At 47.8% G+C, this 21344-nt stretch overlaps 1 protein-coding gene across 1 annotated transcript; it reads left to right on the top strand.

Moving 5' to 3' along the window:
• The first annotated feature begins 15753 nt into the window (after positions 1-15753).
• On the top strand, positions 15754-19561 carry LOC123160431 (cyclin-B2-2). The gene is made up of 10 exons (XM_044578247.1): positions 15754-15925; positions 16508-16691; positions 16797-16905; positions 17588-17692; positions 17778-17921; positions 18028-18117; positions 18225-18446; positions 18538-18636; positions 18745-18923; positions 19030-19561. Exons 2-10 carry the CDS (start codon positions 16528-16530, stop codon positions 19175-19177), a joined length of 1260 nt encoding a protein of 419 aa, XP_044434182.1. The 5' UTR covers positions 15754-15925; positions 16508-16527; the 3' UTR covers positions 19178-19561.
• Positions 19562-21344: the final 1783 nt, after the last annotated feature.

Raw genomic sequence — 21344 nt, 5'->3', positions numbered from 1 at the left:
TTAAAATGTTTAATAAATTATTTGAAAAATTAAAATCCATAATGACAAAATGTTTCTCATGTATATGAAAACTGTATACAAAAAATATACAACTTGTATGAAAACATTGTTGACCATCTATATATAAAATGCTAATCAAGTGTTTGAATTTTCTAAATTGGACTAGAAAAAATATTTCTCATGTATACATAAAATATACAATGTGTATTAAAAATTGTTGGTCATGTATTTAAATAAACGTGTATTAAAAAATGTTCCTGATGTATAACAAAAATAGCCACCGTGCATTGAATAAAAGTAGACATAAAAATAATATATTTAAAAATATTAATTCTATGTTTTAAAAATATTAAACATGTATATAAAAATGTTCCAGATGTGTATGTAAACTATACATACTGTGTGACCATTCCCATTAATAAATTGTTCACCTGTATGTATTCAAAAAGGGTTCAAAACTTGTATTTAAGAAAAAAAATGGACACCATAGATTTCGAAAACAAAGAAAATCAAGAAAGATAACAAGTAAATCAAAGTAAACCGAAGAAAAATAATAACAAAGAAAACAGAAAACTCAATAAACACTCATAAAGAACCAAAATAGAATGGCGGAAAAAACAAAGACCCTCCAGCGGTCAAATCCCAAACCCATCACGGGTTAAAAAATTGCCCACTGAGTGAGTCCCGGATTAGGGGGTGTCCGGACAGCCGAACTATCATGACCAGCCGGACTCCAAGACTATGAAGATACAAGACTGAAGACTTGGTCTCGTGTCCGGATGGGACTTTCCTTGGCGTGGAAGGCAAGCTTGGCGATACGGATATGTAGATCTCCTACCATTGTAACCGACTCTATGTAACCCTAGCCCTCTCCGGTGTCTATATAAACCGGATGGCTTTAGTCCATCGGACAACAATCATACCATAGGCTAGCTTCTAGGGTTTTAGCCTCCTTGATCTCGTGGTAGATCTACTCTTGTAATACCCACATCATCAATATCAATCAAGCAGGACGTAGGGTTTTACCTCCATCAAGAGGGCCCGAACCTGGATAAAACGTCGTGTCCCTTGTCTCCTGTTACCATCCACCTAGACGCACAGTTCGGGACCCCCTACCCGAGATCCGCCGGTTTTGACACCGACATTGGTGCTTTCATTGAGAGTTCCTCTGTGTCGTCGCAATCAGGAAGGATGCCTTTTCCCGTCTTTAAAGACGGCGACGTCGTCAAGGGAGCTTTGGCCGCCGGCCAAACTATCCGGCTAGGCGGTTTTCTTATGACCGCCTGTTCGGCCGCCGCTCCAACAATGACCTCTCGGGTCATCGAAAGCAATCTTCACGCCAACTTGGAATTCGCCGAACAGCTAGATCCGATGGAGCTCTCCTCCGTAAATGAGCTCTTGGATTGCATCGCCGCCCTGGGAGTCGCTACAGACTACGATCAGATCGGGCTTAAAACCGATCTGAGAGAGATTAACTCTCCCAGGCTACCAACCACGTTGTCGTGGTAGAGGAACAACGCGGCGACTCTTCTTCGGTGTTAAAGACCAGTTATGTCCGGATTCCCGATCCCTTCACGCCGGATTCCCGCGAAGGGACGGACGCCAATCAAGCACTGAACCTAAAGTCAGGCATCAGACCAGATTTGTTGGATAACATCCAACAATCCAAGCTTCCAAATCCGGAAACTTCTCGGCCTTTGAGCCTCAGATCGGGCGGGGTTCCGAATTTAATTCCGCCCGCCCACCCAAACATAAGCGATCTATCTCAAATACGGCAGGAGCCCGATGAAACAGTACATCACTACTGGGCCAGATTCCTCCTGGTCATGGACAGGATAAAAGACTGCCGTGAGGAAAGCGCAATCTCAATTTTCTGCAACAATTGCACGGACAAGGGAATCATGAACGCCATAAGTCGTCGCGAAGTTACACGCTTCGCCGACTTGGCGACCATAGTAAAAAATACTGTGCGATGGAGAGTGCCTGGAAAACCAAAACAAGATTTTTGGACAATCTGGCCCTGAACTCAACCCTAGTTCGAAATAAAAGGGTGTGTCATACTCAAGCACCTGGGTTAAAACCCAAAAAACAAAAAAAAAACTAAAGGGCACGGAACCGTACTGGAGGGATGGCTCAACGGACCCTGCAAAATCCACAATACGGAGGGCGCCACTCCAACACATAGCCTTCGAGCATGTTGGATACTACGACAGGTGGCCAAAAGTGGCGAAGGCTTTCTAGCCCCGGGCAACCAGCCCAGCAGTACCAGCACGGTATTAACAGTCTTCGAGACTTTCGCATCAATTAACATGCGGAAGCGAAAAATCCGCAGCCTCGCCGAAGTCTACCAAGTAGCAACAACAAATCCATGGAGCGACACGGCTATCACCTTCAATGCCAGCGATGAACCTAAATTCCGAACAGCTCGAGCACCAGCCGCATTGGTCCTCAATACGATAGTGGACGGCTTTCGTCTTACCAAGGTACTCATGGATGGCGGCAGCGGATTAAACCTCATCTACGAGGAAACCGTTCAAAAAATGGAAATTGACTGGAGCCGCATTGAGCGAAGCAGCACAACCTTCAGGGGAATAATCCCTAGTCGAGAAGTACGCTGCACAGGAAAAATCACACTAGACGTAGTGTTCGGCTCGCCGGACAATTACAGGTCCGAAGAGGTCATGTTCCAAGTGGCCCCATTCGGCAGCGGATATCACGCCTTGTTAGGGCGAGAGGCATTCACAATCTTCCAAGCTATACCCCATTACGGATACATGAAGCTCAAAATGCCCGGGCCCAATGGAATAATCACTCTTGTCAGTGATCCAGATATAGCACTCCGCGCTGAAAATAAGACAGCGGCACTGGCCCTAGAGGCATTATCCGAAGCCCTAGCGGCAGAGGAACTCACTGCGCTGCGCTCCACGGTGGATAGGGGCGATGTGATACTCGATAAGAGGTCTAAGTCCACCTCTTTTAAACCAGCAGACGAAATAGTCAAATTCCAGGTCCATCCAACGGACCCCACAAAGACGGCCTCCATTGGGGCACAACTAAATCCTGATGTAGAAGCCGCACTACGAGAATTCCTTCGGGAAAATTGGGACATTTTCGCCTGGCACCCTTCAGATATGCCAGGAATCCCACGCAGGCTGGCAGAACACAGCCTAAATATCCTAAAAGGATTCAAGCCAGTCAAACAGGCTCTTCGGCGATTTTCTGAACCCAAAAGACAGGCAATGGGAGAGGAGCTAGCCAAACTCTTAGAAGCCGGATTCATCAGAGATATAAAACATCCGGACTGGCTAGCCAACCTGGTAATGGTACCAAAAAAGGACAAATCCTGGCGCCTTTGTGTCGATTTCAAAGACCTTAACAAGGCCTGTCCAAAGGACCCTTTCCCTCTCCCTCGCATCGACCAAATCATCGATGCTACCGCAGGGCACGATTCATTGTGCTTCCTCGACGCATACTCCGGATACCATCAAATCAAGATGGCGGAAAAAGACCAGGCCGCAACAGCATTCATTACTCCATATGGACCATTCTGCTTCAACACAATGCCCTTCGGACTCAAAAACGCCGACGCAACATATCAGCGCATGATTCAGACATGTCTGGCTACCCAGATAGGCAAAACAGTGGAGGCATACATAGACGATGTGGTCGTTAAGACCAAACACGTCGGAACTCTAGTAGATGATTTGAGGCTTACATTTGACAACCTCCGAGCATAAGGCATTAAGCTCAACCCGAAAAATGTGTTTTCGGCGTACCAGCCAGAAAGCTCTTGGGCTTCATTGTATCCGGCAGAGAATTGAAGCAAACCCAGCCAAGATCCGGGCTCTGTCACAATTGGATATCCCAAAAAACCTCAAGCAAATACAAAAACTAACTGGATGCATGGCGGCTCTAAGCCGCTTCATCTCCCGATTGGGAGAAAAGGCGCTGCCTCTCTATCGCCTCCTCCGGCGCACCGAACACTTTGAATGGACGGATGCTGCCACGGCCGGACTCGAAGAAATTAAGGCCATATTGGCAACAAATCCGGTCCTGGCCGCGCCCAACCTGGGCGAACCTATGTTATTATACATCGCGGCAACACATGTCAGCGCCGTACTCGTCGTCGAACGAGAAACAGAAGGACACAAATTCCCTCTTCAAAAACCAGTGTACAACGTATCCACTGTCTTAACTCCATGCAAGTCCAGGTACCCACATTAACAAAAGATAGCGTATGCGGTGTTCATGGCATCCCGGAAGCTGAGACACTACTTTCAAGAGTGTTCCATAACGGTGGCCTCTGAAGTACCTCTCAACGATATTATAAACAATCGCGACGCGACGGGCAGGATTGCAAAATGGGCCATTGAGCTCTTACCATTTGACATAACCTACAAACCACGGCGAGCTATAAAGTCACAAGTTTTGGCTGACTTCATCGCCGAATGGACCGAAGCCGAACTCCCTAAAGAGTACGGCGCATACTCCAATTGGATCATGCATTTCGACGGCTCCAAAATGTTGGCAGGCTTGGGGGCTGGCGTCGTCTTGACGTCCCCAACCGGAGACACAGTCCAATACGTACTTCAAATAATGTACACGGACTCCAACAATGCAGCCGAATACGAGGCCCTTCTACATGGCCTCCGGATGGCAATCTCCATGGGTATTCAACGCCTAGAAGTGCGCGGGGATTCAAACCTCACAATATCCCAAGTAAATGGAGACTTTGACGCCAAGGATCCGAAAATGGCAGCCTACCGTAACGCCGTCCTAAAAATGTCAGCCCGGTTCGAAGGACTCGAATTCCACCATGTAGCCCGGGATAATAATCAGGCAGCAGACGTGTTGGCACGCATCGGCGCAAAATGCGATGCCGTCCCTCCAAACATCTTCCTGGAACGGCTCTTTAAGCCATCCGTATTATGGGAAGAGAAGTCCGGAAACAACAACCCGGAACCAACTGCGCCTCCCAACACAGAACATTCTGACACAATCGGTGGCTCAGCCAATGAAACAACACCTTCAGCCCACGAAATAATGGCAGTAATTGCCCCGTGGACGGAACCATTCCTAGCCTACTTAATCAGGCAGGAACTTCCCGAAGACCAAAATGAGGCCCGCTGCATAGTTCGGCGATCTAAAGCCTACAAGGTCCACGAGGGAGAACTTTATAAGAAAAGCACAACCGGAGTCCTTCAAAGGTGTATCTCCGAAGAGGAAGGGTGAAAGCTCCTGGCTGAAATTCATGCCGGACTCGGCGGGCACCACGCCGCAGCCCGGGCCCTTGTAGGCAAGGCCTTCCGTACAGGATTTTATTGGTCGACAGCCCGGGCAGATGCTAAGGACTTAGTCCAACGATGTGTCGGTTGCCAGCTCTTTGCTAATCAAAGCCACATGCCACCCACCGCCCTCAAAACTATACCCATCACTTGGCCGTTCGCGGTCTGGGGGCTTGACATGGTCGGACCCCTTAAAGGGGGAACCCACAAGCACAAATACTTATTGGTCATGGTGGACAAATTCACCAAATGAATAGAGGCCAAGCCGGTTAAAACGGCAGAATCCGGACCTGTGATAGACTTCATATCCGGGGTAGTACACCGTTTTGGCGTCCCCCACAGCATCATCACTGACAACGACACGAATTTCACGGCCGACGAGGTTAAACTCTGGTACAAAAACATGGGCATCAAGCTTGACTACACTTCAGTCTACCACCCTCAAACCAACGGTCAAGTGGAGCGAGCAAATGGTCTAATAATGAGCGGCATTAAACCCAGATTAGTGCGGTCCCTCACGGAATCTAACACGCACTGGGTAGAGGAGCTCGACTCTGTACTCTGGGGGCTGCGGACCACGCCAAACCGCACCACCGGATTCACACCATTTTTTATGGTATACGGCGCGGAGGCAGTTTTGCCCTGTGATATAATTCATGACTCACCTCGCGTGCGCATGTACGAAGAAAGAGAAGCCGAGTTGGATCGGCAGGACAGTTTGGACGCCTTAGAGAAGGAGCGCGACGTGGCCAAATCCTGTTCCGCATTCTATCAGCAGCAGGCTCGAAGACATCAAAGCAGAGAAGTACGGGCCAAAACTTACAATGTTGGCGAGCTAGTTCTACGCCTCCCGGACAAGAAAAAGGACAAACTTAAGCCCAAATGGGAAGGTCCCTTCATCATCGACCAAGTCCTTACCGGCGGTGCATACCGTCTACGCAACGCATCTGACAACCGACTCGAGCCAAACCCATGGAACGCAGCCCGTCTCCGAAGATTTTACGCCTAGCGCCGGACTCCGGGTTCGTCTCCTTCCTCCGTCCACCTTTCATATATTTTTCGCTGTCTTTGTTTTCCCTCCTTTTTCCTCCCCCTTTCAGTACAAGCCTCTTGAGGGCTGATCTGCGCTTTGTTCGCACTCACTCGATGTGCTACTCGCACTCATTATACCTGGGGGCTTCCTTAACAGAAGCTTATTTATATGGGCTTCATGCCCAACACATGTGTCATACTTCCGCATGTACCTTTTAATCACCATTATATGCATCGATATGACTTAAGTTTTGGCCAAGCCGGATTGCCTGGCTCCTGTGCTTACCCCTACGTTCCCGATTGTTCGGCTAGGAGGTAAAGGGAGCACCTCTGAGATTGTTACTGCCGGGTCAGCCGGATGTGTACCTCAGACTGGGTGAAGCCGAAGGCTAGCGTTCTTAAGGGAATATTCGATCGGTGACCTGAAAGATGATTTATTACTTATTTATTTATCTGCCCCCAGATGCTTTTTCTGCTCTTTTCGCAGTCCGTACATGCACTTTAGGGCATATGCCCCCCAAGGAAAGGAACCCTTAACGGAACTATTCTCCCTGGAAGATGTTTCTTACTAACCATGTAATATAACATAGCTAGTTGGGCACTTGTCTGATAAAGCACTTATGACCCCTACGCCTTGTCTCCATGCATGCCCCGGTTTTTTTATAACCGTAAGGGTATTCGGACACACTTCGGACTGTTGGGTCCCGAGGTCGAAGCAAAAAGGTCCACAAAGACAAACGATCTACAATCCGGCTAGAAGGCATTTTACATGTCATTTTAAATTACATCGTTAAACTGACTGATTGTACTCCTCTTCAATCCCATCTAACAGGCTGTCTAATTTACAGTCCTGTTGGGAATATTTCACGGCCAACTCTACTTGGCCGTACATCAGGCTCACAGGGATCTCCTTCCCATCGGGCCCCACAGGTCCAACCTCGGCCATGTGGTTTGGATCATCCATCGGGTACCGCGTCTTCACCATGGCCCAGGCCTCCCTGGCGCCTTGATGGCAGGCCGATATCTTCCACAGACGGAGACGCCGTCGTACTCCCTGAAGCTTCTCAGCAAGCCCTCCAAGACCCTCGGGTAGGGAGACGGCAGGCCATAAGGCCTGAACGACGCCGCTCATCGTCTGCCGAACACGTTCGTGCAGTTGCAGCAGCTCGGGAAGAGGGTCTCCCGTGGAACGAGGCATCTCCTCCGCCGGATGACCCGTGAGTACACCTACAGACACATTTCTGTCAATTGACTTCCTCGCCGAACTCTTCTTTTCAAAAGAGTTTGCTCAAGCACTTACTATAAATGTCGCGACGAAGCCGCCGATTCTCCTTTACGGAGTTAGACAACTGGACCCGAACATCTTTTAGTTCTTCGCCCAGCTGGGTGTTGGCATCTTGGAGTTTGTTCCTCTCCTGCTGCACCCTCATAAGCACCTTCTCGCCGGCCTTCAGCTGGCGCAACAGATGTTGCTTGTCCGGATCTAGTCCGGCATCCTCTGCAATATTATTGTCAGACTATACACACACGCCGCACTTCATAAACTATTTCTCTCTTCGAAATAGGAATTACCAGAGGGGGTCTCTGTGGCTCCCCTGGCAGCGGCTAATGCGGCCTCAAGTTGGGCCTTGCATTTTTGAAGCTCCTGGGACAGGTGGGTATTCTTCTCTGTAAGATCCTGCAATACAAGTGATCCTTAAATCAGTTAGTTTAACTATTTTAAGTCTCGGGGGCTACTGGCATATATAACTATTAAAATTCCTCACCCGTATGTCTTTTACATACTGCTCTGTGGCTCTGGTTAAACCATCTTGAGCAGCACGGAGGTGCGCGTCTCCCGCATTGAAGGCATTCAACGCCTCTGGAGAGAAACACGCGTCACGAAGAATTGTCCGACGGCGCATGTGATTCATGGCGCTCTCCACCCCAGACCTGGTGGCGGACAACCTGTCGGCATCCTCCGTTGGAGGAGCATCCGGCTCGCGCCTTGCGCTCGCCTCCCTCTCCGGACCAGGCGTTGGAGCCTGGCTGGCGGAGGCTTGGTTGGCAACCTCACCGGACTCAGTCTGGCGAGCGCTCTTTCTCCTGGAAGAATCATGAGCATTAATATACCTCCCAGAAGTCTTTCCCTTAAAAGACAATGGTGCGCCATACCTTTGCGGCGACGTTTCGATTCGCGCTGCACTCCTCTTCCGCCTGCTGGGCCGCACTGACCTCGGTTGGTCGGTCACCGCGGGCTCGGCTTCTCGCCGTAAAGGCACCTCCTGTGAAGCACCGTTGGTACACGGTGGTCAAAAATAAGCATTACAAAGGTAACGGTGTCAGGACTTCGGTCGTACTCACCTGGGAAGCCGGGGATAAGCCGGGGTAGTCAGCCGTAATGGCGACTAGAGCATCGTCTATGCTGAGCTGGTGGAACACCCCGTCAATCAGTTCCACCGTTATGACCGGATCCTCTCCGGAGGCCGGATCAAGGGATCTTCCTGGGTCCTCGGGTTGTGGAGTCGGGCTTTCTATGCCCTCCACATCCCGGCGCAGTTCCTACGTCGAAATCCTAAAGTGAGACACTTATCTTCGAAAGCACGGATCAGATATGTAAGCGTCCGCTTACCCAGCTCCGAGGGTTATTCATGGAGAATCCATTCAATGGACTCGTGCGGAGGAAGTCCTCCTTCTCCCCCTTGTACAAGCCGGACAGGATCTTCACCAGATCGGTGGCCGATCCCGGCCCCATGCGGCCATGACGGGTGGCGTCATTCTCCCCGTTGAAATCCCACATGGGGTGACCCCTATATTGGAGCGGCTGCACCCCTCGCATAATGCATGTGGCCATGATTCCAATCATGGTTAATCCGGAATGGGCTAGTAACCGTATCCGGCCCATCAGATAGTGGACGCTCCTATCATCTTCCCGTTGAGGGCTCCGCAGGCGCCAACTCAGGCGTTTCTTCAGAGGAGCGCTGCTAAACTCCGGGAGGCCGATCCGAACTGGATCCGGCAGCGGGGCGTCTTCCATATAGAACCACTCCGAAGGCCAGTCTTCGGACGCCTTCTCCGGGGTTCCGGATAGATATCCGGTCCCGGTGATGCGCCATATTTCGGCTCCGCCCACTTGATATATCGACCCCTCGTGAGAACGGGGTACGAGGCAAAACAGCCTCTTCCACAGCGCAAAATGGGGCTTGATGCCCAAGAACAGCTCGCAAAGAGCTACAAAGCCCGCGATGTGCAAAATGGAGGCAGGTGTGAGGTGGTGAAGTTGGAGTCCGTAGAACTCCAGGAGCCCCCGGAGAAATGGATGTATAGGAAATCCGAGTCCCCTTATTAAGTAAGGGACGAAGCATACCCACTCTCCTTTGGAGGGATTGGGGACGCTCTCCGCCTGCTTCCCACCCTTGTAGGTGGCGAGTTCGGCTCGAACCGGGACCATAAAGGTCGGGGGAAGGTACCCCTCTGCTTGGAGCGTCACTAACTCGCTATGCGGGACTGAGCATCTCCTCCAATCTCCTGGCTGAGGACTGGGAGCGCGAGAAGAGGAGCCGCGTCGACTGTCCATGTTGGAATGGATTTTTGTCAGATGCGCTTCGATGAATACTTGCGAAAGGAGGATGGTGTGATTCAGATCTGGATCCTCGCCTCTCTTATAGGTGGCTTATTCGCGCAGCTGGGGGGGGTAAAACGTAAAAATACCCTGGCTTTTCGCATTCATACGACACGTGGAAAAGGGCCATTATTGGACGTGGAAGCCAAGGGGCGCAACATTTATGAAGAAACCGGACACTATTCGGCAAACACATGGAACATGGAGGAGAACCCGCCTTGCAAACGCCGAAGACAACATACGCGCCGGACTCGTCGTCATTGAAGCCTGGTTCGGGGGCTACTGAGGGAGTCCCGGATTAGGGGGTGTCCGGACAGCCGAACTATCATGACCAGCCGGACTCCAAGACTATGAAGATACAAGACTGAAGACTTGGTCCCGTGTCCGGATGGGACTTTCCTTGGCGTGCAAGGCAAGCTTGGCGATACGGATATGTAGATCTCCTACCATTGTAACCGACTCTATGTAACCCTAGCCCTCTCCGTTGTCTATATAAACCGGATGGCTTTAGTCCATCGGACAACAATCATACCATAGGCTAGCTTCTAGGGTTTTAGCCTCCTTGATCTCGTGGTAGATCTACTCTTGTAATACCCACATCATCAATATCAATCAAGCAGGACATAGGGTTTTACCTCCATCAAGAGGGCCCGAACCTGGGTAAAACGTCGTGTCCCTTGTCTCCTGTTACCATCCGCCTAGACGCACAGTTCGGGACCCCCTACCCGAGATCCACCAGTTTTGACACCGACACCCACCGTCTCTTGGTCTCATCCCACACGTCGCGCCGTGTGGTTCCACACAAACCAAATATAAACTACACATATGAATCCCGGTTATTCCAATTCATTAAAGAAGAAGGAAACAAATATTACACTTTATCTATCTACGACATGACAACCTTTCAACGGTCAAATTCCAGACCCATCACAGGGTAAAACAAACTGCCACTGTCCCCTTGTCTCATCCCACAATCCGCGCCGCGGGGCTCTGCCCGCATCAAATACAAAATACACCTATGGAATCTCAGTTATTCCAATAAATAAATAAGAAGGAAACAAACAAGTCACTCTATCTTTCTATGACATGGCAACCCTAGAACAAATCCCAAACCCGTTACAAGGTAAAACAATCTGCCCAACGTCCCTAGGTCTCCTGCCATACGTCACTGATAGTGTCCTATATTAAGGAGTACGCACCACGTCGGCCAATCATTCATGGGTCGGGCCAAGGATCACCGAGAACTGAAGAATGGGCCGCATCAGCTATGACCCTCAGTGTACTCAAGTTGAAATTGTTCGAAGATTTGGCGTATACTTCAAGGCATATTCAAATATTTGACATGTTTATCTCTAGATGCAATTGACCATGCGTAACCCTAAGTACCTCTTGGTCCTCATATTAGCCGAGAGTTTAGTCTGTAGAGCCAAGGTTAGATTCATTCATACGATATCGAGGTACATCATCATCTACTTTGTACCACATCCACAATCAATATAATACAAGCATGATATAGGGTTTTACCTCTTCGAGAGGGCCCGAACCTGGGTAAATATTGTATCTCTCTGCTTCCTATTACCATCAAGTCAAGATCACCAGCTCAGAACCCCCTACCTAAGATCTGTCGGATTTACCTCCAATAGCCACATCGCGCCGCGCGATTCTGTGCACAACAAATACAAACTACACATATAAAATCCCAAGTATCCCAGTAATTAAATAAAACGAAAGGAAACAAACATGGCACCCTGTCTATCTACTACGCAGCAACCCTCCAACGATCACATCTCAGACCCATCACCGAGGCAAACCAGATCTGATCACAGTTGACCAGCTGACAGTTGACTTCTTGAGAAAATGACAAAATTCAAAAAATTGTTCACGTATTTGAAAACCATCGTTCAAAGAAAGTTCACGGATTTGAAAAAAAGTTTACGGGATTCAAAAAAATTACATTTTTTTAAAAAAATCATGAGTTCAAAATTTTCACGCATTTCAGAAAAGTTCATGCATTTCAAAAACTTCACAAATTTGACAAAAGTTGACACATTTTCTAAAACTTGAAGGGTTTCACGCTTTGAGGGGGAAAAATTCACAAATTTGGGGAACAAATGTTGAAGGATTTAAATAAATTAAGTATATCAGGGGAAGAAGTCTCATAAATTTAAGTAAAAACGTTCACAAAAAATCATGGATTTGAGAAAAGTACACAAATTTTTAAAAAGTTACCGAATTTTACAAAAATCATGCATTTAAAAAAGAAATAAATAAATAAAATGTGAAAGAAAATTTAAAAAGAAAAAAGAAAAACCATCCAGAAATCCAAAAAAAACGGTCAGAAGCTTCTCAAGAACAGTGTTCCGCTTTTGAAAAAATAAATAAATAAATTTAAGAAAAAATGAAACACGTCACTTCTCAAGAACAGTGTTCAAAGAAAGAAAAAAGAAGTAAAATTCACCGCCCAAGAGGAGGAGACGGTGTGTGCCGGTTTGTGAGATGTACTAGGGCACACCTATGTCTCGCACTGCGAGACATAGGGAAGCCTTGTTGAAGGTGACCACGAAACTCGGCCGACCCAGAACGCGAGGCCGCAACCTCATCTTTTATTTTTTATTATTCTCTCTTTTTATTTGTTTACTTTTATTTATAGTTCCAAATATTAAGAATATAAATAAAAACACATAAAAGATATGAGATATCTTAATAAAGCATTTGAAAAATGTTAAGTTTATATAGAAAAAAGATTTCTCATGTATATGCAAAACGTAAACAATGTGTATGAAAAAAGTTGATCATATATTTATAAAATGTTAATCCAGCAAGAAATGTTAATTGATAAAAAAAATCAACTATTTGAAAAATGTTAAATCCATAATGACAAAACATTTCTCATGTATATGAAAATTGTATACAAAAAATATATGACTTGTATGAAAAAATTGTTGACCATCTATTTATAAAATGCTAATCAAGTATTTGAATTTTTTTAAATTGGACTAGAAAAATATTTCTCATGTATACATAAAATATACAATGTGTATTAAAAATTATTGATCATGTATTTAGAAAATGATAAACGTGTATTAAAAAATGTTCCCAGTGTATAAGAAAATAGGCACCGTGCATTGAATAAAAGTAGACATAAAAAAATATTTAAAATTATTAAGTCTATGTTTTAAAAATATTAAACATGTATATAAAAATGTTCCAGATTTATATGTAAAATATACATATTGTGTGACAAATATTTTTTCTCATTAATAAATTGTTCACCTGTCTTTTTGAAAAATGTTACCTTGTATTCAAAAAAGGGTTCAAAACTTGTATTTAATAAAAAAATGGACACCATAGATTTAGAAAACAAAGAAAATTAAGAAAGACACCAAGAAAAACAAGTAAACCGAAGAAAAATAATAACAAAGAAAATAAAAAACTCAATAAACACGATAAAGAACCAAAATAGAATGGCGGAAAAACAAAGACCCTCCAACGGTCAAATCCCAAACCCATCACGGGTAAAAAAAAATTGTCCATCGTCCCTTGGTCTCATCCCACACGCCGTCGTGTGGTTCCATATGAACCAAATATAAACTACACATATGATATCCCAGTTATTCCGATTCATTTAAGAAGAAGGAAACGAATATTGCACTTTATCTATCTACAACATAACAACCCTCCAACGGTCAAATTCCAGACCCATCACAGGGTAAAACAAACTGCCCACAATCCCCTTGTCTCATCCCACAAGCCGCGCCGCGGGGCTCCGCCCACATCAAATACAAAATACACCTATGAAATCTCAGTTATTCAAATAAATAAATAAGAAGGAAACAAACATGTCACTCTATCTATCTATGACACGGCAACCCTAGAACAGATCCCAGACCCATTACAAGGTAAAATAATCTACCCACCGTCCCTGGTTCTCCTGCCATACGTCACTGGCGGTGTCCTATATTAGGGGGTACTCACCATGCCGACCAATCATTCATGGGTCGGTCCGAGGATCACCAACAACTGAAGAATGGTCGTATCAGTTATGGCCCTCAGCATACTCAAGATGAAATCATCCGAAGATTTGGCGTATACTTCAAGGCATATTCAAATATTCGACATGTTTATCTCTAGATACAATCGACCATGCACCCTAAGTACCTCTTGGTCCTCATATAAGCCGAGAGTTTAGTCTGTAGAGCCAAGGTTAGATTCATTCATACGATATCGAGGTAGATCATTATGTACTTTGTACCACATCCACAATCAATATAATACAAGCATGATGTGGGGTTTTACCTCTTCGAGAGGGCCCGAACGAGGGTAAATATTGTGTCTCTCTGCTTCCTGTTACCATCAAGTCAAGATCACCAGCTCGGAACCCCCTACCTAAGATCTGTTTCTGCCACGCCCCGCGGTTCAGCGTGTGCACCGAATACAAACTACACCTACGAAATCCCAGTAATTTCAGTAATTAAATAAAAGAATAAGGTAACACACATGGTACCCTATGTATCTACGACGTCCCGACCCTCCAAAGGTCAAATCACAGACCCATCATAGGGCAAAAGAAAACCGCCCACCGTTTCATGGTCTCATCCAACACGCCATGCCAGGCTGCACCGCGCCCCACAGTTCAGCGTGTGCACCGAATACAAACTGCACCTGCAAAATCCCAGTAATTCTAGTAATTAAATAAAAGAATAAGGTAACAAACATGGCACCCTATTTATCTACGACGTGGGAATCCTCCAAAGGTCAAATCACATACCCATCACAGGGTAAAAGAAAACCGCCCACGGTCTCATGGTCTCATCCAACATGCCCCACGACGCCGCACCGCACCACACGGTTCAGCGCATGCACCGAATACAAATTACACGTACGAAATCCCAGTAAAAGAATAAGGAAACAAACATGGCACCATGTCTATCTACTGCAGTACGTGGCAACCCTCGAACGGTCGAATCCCAGACCCATCAGAGAGTACAACAAACCGCCTACCGTCCCTTGGTCTCTCATCCCACATGCCACACAACGCCGCGCCTTGCTGCTCGGTTCCGCCCCGTGCACCGAATACAAACTACACAAATGAAATCCCAGTAATCCCATTAATTAAATAAAAAAACATGGCACCATGTCTATCTACTACAGTGCCAACCCTCCAACGGTCAAATCCCAGATCCATCACGGGGCAAACCAGACCGCCTAACGTCATTTGGTCTTATCCCACGCGCCACGCCGCGCCGCGCCACGCGGTTCCGCCCCGCGTACCGAATACAAACTACACAGATGGAACCCCAGTCATTCCAATAATTAAATAATAAAAACCAGTATTTCCAACAATTAAACAAAAAAAGAAACAAACACGGCACCCTGCCCATCTACCACGGTACGTGCCAACCCTCCAAAGGTCGAATCCCAGACCCATCACGGGGCAAACCAAAACCGCCCAACGTCCTTTGCCCTCACCCCACACGCCACGCAACCCCCCGCCGCTCCGCGCCGCGCCACGCGTTTCCGCCCCGCGCACCGAACACAAACCACGCATGCGAAAATCCCAGTGGGTCAAGTAAAAGAAGAAAGAAACAAACATGGGCGCCTAATCTATCTATCCCCATTTATCTTAAAGCCGACGCCACATTCACAAGAAGGGAAGATAATAAAGCCCGTTTTGAAAGCACATGCGGCGGAAGGGATCCCCTAGCCGTTAAGGCCAGCCCACGCGTCTCCCCGGCCGCCCGATCGGCATCCGACGGCCCGGATGCCACGACCGTTGGGGTTCGAACGCGGCCCCGGCTCAGGCAGGCCCCCTATTTTATCTCGCCCCTGCCTCCCCCCGATCCCAATCCCCATCCGCCCGTCTCTCTCCTACGCTCTCCCCGCCCGCCTCGCCCCGCTCCTCCCCCGCAGCGGCGAGCTACTCCCGAGCCAGGGAGAGACAGGCGGCGGCGGCAGCTTCCCCTTCCCCTCCTCCTCTCCTCCCTCGCCCTCGCCGAGAAACAACGAGGTCCGTGACGGTCGTTTCTTGGATCGATGGATGCGTTCTTGAACGGGCTTGAGGGGTCGTTTCTTGTTCTTGTTCTTGCCGGGATGGGGTTCTTTGGTGGGTTTCTTGGGGGTTTCTTGCCGGATTTGGTGCTGCCCCCCTCGGATCTCCGGCCTGGATGGATGAATTCGGGGGGAGGCGCCAGCTCGGAGCGCGCGATTGCGTCGGGGCGGCTCGCGGCGTAGGTTCTTGGGCGTTCTTGCGGCGGATCTTTGGAAGTCCCGGTTGTTCTTGCTTGGAATTCGAGCAGTAGATCGGCAAGAAGCTTGGTTCTTGGCGGCGTGGTCTGTGCTGGTCGAGTTCGAGCTGCTCCAACTTTCCTTTTTTGAGTTCAGCGCGTGCGGGGTTTCTTCCTGGATCTCCCGAGCCAGAGCAGAGGGTCGTTCTTGCTCGTTTGGGTTTCGGATTCGCGAGGTTTCCCATCGGTTTCTTGGCCAAATCCAGAGTTCTTGGCAGCGATTTCGAACCAAAAGATCCCGTTTTTCTTCCTCTGCGGATGCGTCTCCTCTGTTTCTGAATTTGGATTTTTCCCTCTTGGTGCAGAGTTTCCTCTTCCGTCAGCAATGGAGAACATGAGATCCGAGAACAACCGTGGCGCGGCCATGGAGGGCGTCAAGCTCGCGTCTGAGGCGGCGGCCAACACCAACCGCAGGGCCCTGAGGGACATCAAGAACATCCTCGGCGCCCCTCACCAGCCCCAGGCCGTCAGCAAGAGGGGCTTGCAAGAGTGAGCAATCCACCGATCCATAGCCGAATTTCGAACTCCAGTTCAATCCCGCATGTGATTCAGAACTGGACCTCTAATCCTGCTGAGTTTCTTTCCATGTTTCAGAAAACCCGCCGCCGGTGCCAAGAGCCAAGCTGGCGCCGTCGGCCACCGGCCGGTGACCAGGAAATTCGCCGCCATCCTGCAGCAAACGCAGCCTGCAAACGCCCCGCTGGTATATGCAACTAAAATCCTTGCTGTTTTGATGCTGTCTTGGGTGTGCATTGCTGTTCTTACCTCTGTACTTTCCATTTAGATGCAAGTTTTAGGAACTTGTTGGGTGAATTTAGATGCTGGGGAGTGGATCCTGAATGCACTCTGCGTTTGCTATCAGTTAGATATTCAGATTTGCACACGCAAATGTGCAATAGCGTATGGTTTGAATTACTACACCTGAATCTGCAGATTTGCACATGGTAGTACAAATCTTCAGAGATTTGAGCATGCCAAATCTTTGTATTGTCTGGTATACCATTAATGTAGGTTTAATATAGTTCTAGCAGATTTAGGCAAGTAGTAGTAGTATATCTTATCTAACTGAACTGGGTGCTCTCTTTTATATATGGAATGATGTTAATGTAGGTTCAATTGGGTTAGCTGTAGATTTTCCATCTTTTGCATCCCTGCCCTGTGTGCTAGCAGATTTATTGCACTCCGATTTTGTTCAGATTATTTTGCCTTGCCTTGTTTGAACCAAGAATCTGAGCAAAATAGGTAACTGTCAGCTCAAGGATTTGAATTTGTTCAGATTTATTGCACTCCGATTTTGTTCAGATTATTTTGCCTTGCCTTGTTTGAACCAAGAATCTGAGCAAAATAGGTAACTGTCAGCTCAAGGATTTGAATTTGTTTGGCAGGCACCAATTGGCAGTGAGAGGCAGAAGAGGAATGCTGACACCGCGTTCAATGCTCCTTCAGACATGGAGTGCAGCAAGGCTTCAGATGATGACCTTGATGAGATGGTAAGCAGAGTAACTCAGCTACCATTGCACGATCAGCATTTTGGTGTTTTCATCACTCATCATCCATGCTTTCTTGTTACTCCAGATGACCAATGAGCTAAAGGAGATCGACATGGAGGACACTGAAGAGGAGGAGGAAATGCCTGACATCGACAGCTGCGACGTCGGCAACTCCCTTGCGGTTGTCGAATACGTCGATGAAATTTACAGCTTCTACAGAAGGACCGAGGTAACTTATCTGCTTGGAACCCCGGTCAAGTTATCTACAGAGTTGTGTGCCTGACCTGACCTGGTATGGTAGTAATAATCTGATTGCCGAATTCTCTGTGCTGTAGGAGTTGAGCTGTGTGTCCCCTACCTACATGGCACACCAATCTGACATCAACGAGAAAATGCGCGGCATTCTGATCGATTGGCTCATCGAGGTAAGGATTCCATTCGATGCTCCGTAAATCCGGCAAGTAGCCTTCTTGATATGCTCTGAAAAAATGGAAAGTTCTTACAAAACCCCATGTTTCATTGTCCAATGCAGGTCCATTACAAGCTTGAGCTACTGGGGGAGACCCTGTTCCTCACTGTAAACATCATCGACAGATACCTGGCCCGGGAGAACGTTGCCAGGAAGAAGCTCCAGCTTGTGGGCGTGACAGCCATGCTGCTGGCATGCAAGTATGAGGAGGTCAGCGTGCCGGTCGTCGAGGATCTGATCCTCATCTGCGACCGCGCCTACTCCCGGGAAGATATTCTGGACATGGTAACAATCCTGCTACCTTTCGTCGATTCGATCGGTACGAGTTCTTGTTCTGTCTTCAGAGAATTGACACTAGGGTATGGTAACTCTGCAGGAGAGGACGATTGTGGACAGGCTTGAGTTCAACATGTCGGTTCCTACTCCATACTGCTTCATGAGGAGGTTCCTCAAGGCAGCAGGGTCTGACAAGAAGGTAAGAAAGATCACGGCTCCTCACCTTGGATCATTGCTCTGTTTGTATGTACTATGTATGAGTGTTGCATTGCTTGTCTGACACAAATGGTGCCGTGTTGTGAATCAGCTGGAGCTGCTCTCCTTCTTCCTGATCGAGCTCAGCCTGGTCGACTACAAGATGCTCAAGTTCCAGCCGTCGATGCTGGCGGCGGCGGCCATCTACACCGCGCAATGCACGCTCAACGGGTGCGTGTCCTGGAGCAAGTGCTGCGAGCTGCACACAAAATACTCTGAAGAACAGCTCATGTATGGAAATCCACACTTTGTACTGTCTTTCATTCAGACCAACTTTCAGTGAGTGAGTGATGCCTTTGTTACTCACTGGTTGGCTGTTTGGCTCACTGGTTTGCAGGGACTGCAGCACGATGATGGTGGAGCTGCACCGGGGCGCGGCGCGCGGGAAGCTCACCGGGGTGCACCGCAAGTACAGCACCTTCAAGTACGGGTGCGCCGCCAAGTCGGAGCCCGCCGCCTTCCTGCTCGACGCGAGGAGGGCCTGACCGACCGACGGGCCGACGACTTACTACATCACCGTGTCTCGGGTAACAACAAGTGCTAAAAAGACCGCGAGCCAAAGAAGAGAAAGAAGAGGTGGTGGTGTACATTGAGGTGCTCTGTTCTGATGAGATTTACACCAAGGAGGAAGAAAGGAGACCAACGTTCGCTGTTGGCCGTGTCGCGTTCGCTCTCTCGGTATAACTTAACATCGATCCGGTCCGAGTTGAGTTGAGTTTGAGTTTGTGTGTGTGTGTGTTGATGGGTTGGTTCCAATTACATGTGTTGGAATGTGTTGTGTATTTAAATTCTTGGATTTGTTGTGCGATGATGACACCTACCTGCAAAACAACTTGCAAATAAACATTAATTGAATTTCCTGTTCAGTACATGGTTTCCTTCCTGTCCTGTTGAGCATCTTTGATTATTGATCATGTCCTGGTAGCACAATCTATAATGTTGTTGAGCCCCAGAATTTGAAATTTGACTTGATGTGATGTGAGTGTCATATTCTGTAGATTAGGAGGAACCTGAAACGTGTGGCTGAGTTGTACTAGAAAATTTAAATGAAAGGGGAGGGAAGAGATCTGAAGTGAAGATGGATGTGTGAACTTGTTTGACTTGGGGGGGAGGAAACTTGTACTAGTAAGCTTCTCTGGATTTCCTGGTAGCAAAGTCTGCAAATAATGGTCCCAGAATTCAAATTTGGGCTGTTGTTGGGTTTGAATTCAAATTTGGCTTGGGGGGCATGTCTCGGAATTTTGAACTTTGACTAGCAGTAAGGTGGTGGCACTAGGACCTAGAACCAAGTAGTAGGAATCTGGGCATGTTTGCAGTGTACTTGCCCTTGCTTTTGACTTGGGGAAAACTTGTAAGCAAGGCATTGTAATTCGTGTTAGTACTTGTCAAGCATGTAGATATGAATCTACTACTGCAAGATCTGGAATGCCAAGGAAAACTAGCAGGGTTCGCTTCACTCCACCACACATGCCCCCTTGAGATGGTTCTCGCCCCCTCCCGATGTGATCTTGTTGCCCTGGCAGCAAAATCTCTATCGGTTACCGTTGGAATTTCGAATTCGAATTCGGCATGGATGGCTTGTCCATACAGACAGGTTGGCAGTGCTGCTGCTAGCCAGCTAGTAGTACAAAGTGGTCCTGGATTTGTGAACATTTTTTTCCCCTTGTACATGGACTTATTGGTGGTGTCACTTTGACTTGCAGTGCCAGTGACCTCGGACTAAGGTATTATTATTAGAACCTATACTAGTGGTGCTAGTAGTAGCAGGAACCTGAGACATGTTGATTCCCTTCCCTTGCATGTGTGCCTTTACAAAATTTGAATGGAAGTGGTGTGATCCGAAGCCAACATGCATGTGAACGTGCAGATGTGGGTAGTAGAGTACACCCCTGATCTTGATCTTGACCCTGACTTGGAGACACCAAGCCATGGTGGCCTGTGAACTATGCAGAGATTCGAATTTCCTTGCAAAGATGGTGGTTTGTTGAACTTTGCAGAGATACCCATGGCCTTGTACGAGCCTCACTTTCAGTCATCGATTACAAGCTAGTAGTACGATTGATTCAGCTCGGAGCATTTACAACCGTGACTTTACAAATTTGGCCCCCTATTTGTCGGCGCCCGGTCACCCCTGGTTTCTTTGTGTCCGCAGCCACCACCCTCATATCCGAATTCTTAAATCCATGCAACGTGATCTAACTTTGGAAACAAGGTTCAACATAGCATAGACCATAGTTTTTCAAGAGAACTTCTGAGCTATTCATCAAACAACATGGCAGTACAAAGAACACGAGAAGTAACAGAAGTTATATCCATGTCTATAGACCACCTAGCGACGACTACAAGCACTGGAGCGAGTCGAAGGCGCGCCGCTGTCGTCATGGTAAGGCCTCAATGAAAAGTGTAACTCTAAAAGTGCTCAAGGCATCTCCAACGCCGACCCTCAAACCACCCGTATATGTTTGGACCACGCGATTCAGACATGTTTTGCCATCCAACGCGGATCTGCATGGGTCCGCCAACCGGTCTGGACGCACTTTTTGCCGTAAAATGGAAGCAGAGTTGGGGGGCTTTGCGGGAGTCCGGACAACATCCAAGTAGGACTCCGATATCCCCGGCCCACAAAAACCCCCCCTCACGGTCCCATTCTCT

Source organism: Triticum aestivum, chromosome 7B (assembly GCF_018294505.1).
Source record: "Triticum aestivum cultivar Chinese Spring chromosome 7B, IWGSC CS RefSeq v2.1, whole genome shotgun sequence".
Lineage (NCBI taxonomy): Eukaryota > Viridiplantae > Streptophyta > Magnoliopsida > Poales > Poaceae > Triticum > Triticum aestivum.
The sequence above is the reverse complement of the archived record's forward strand: the minus strand, read 5'-3'. Positions and strand labels throughout refer to the sequence as shown.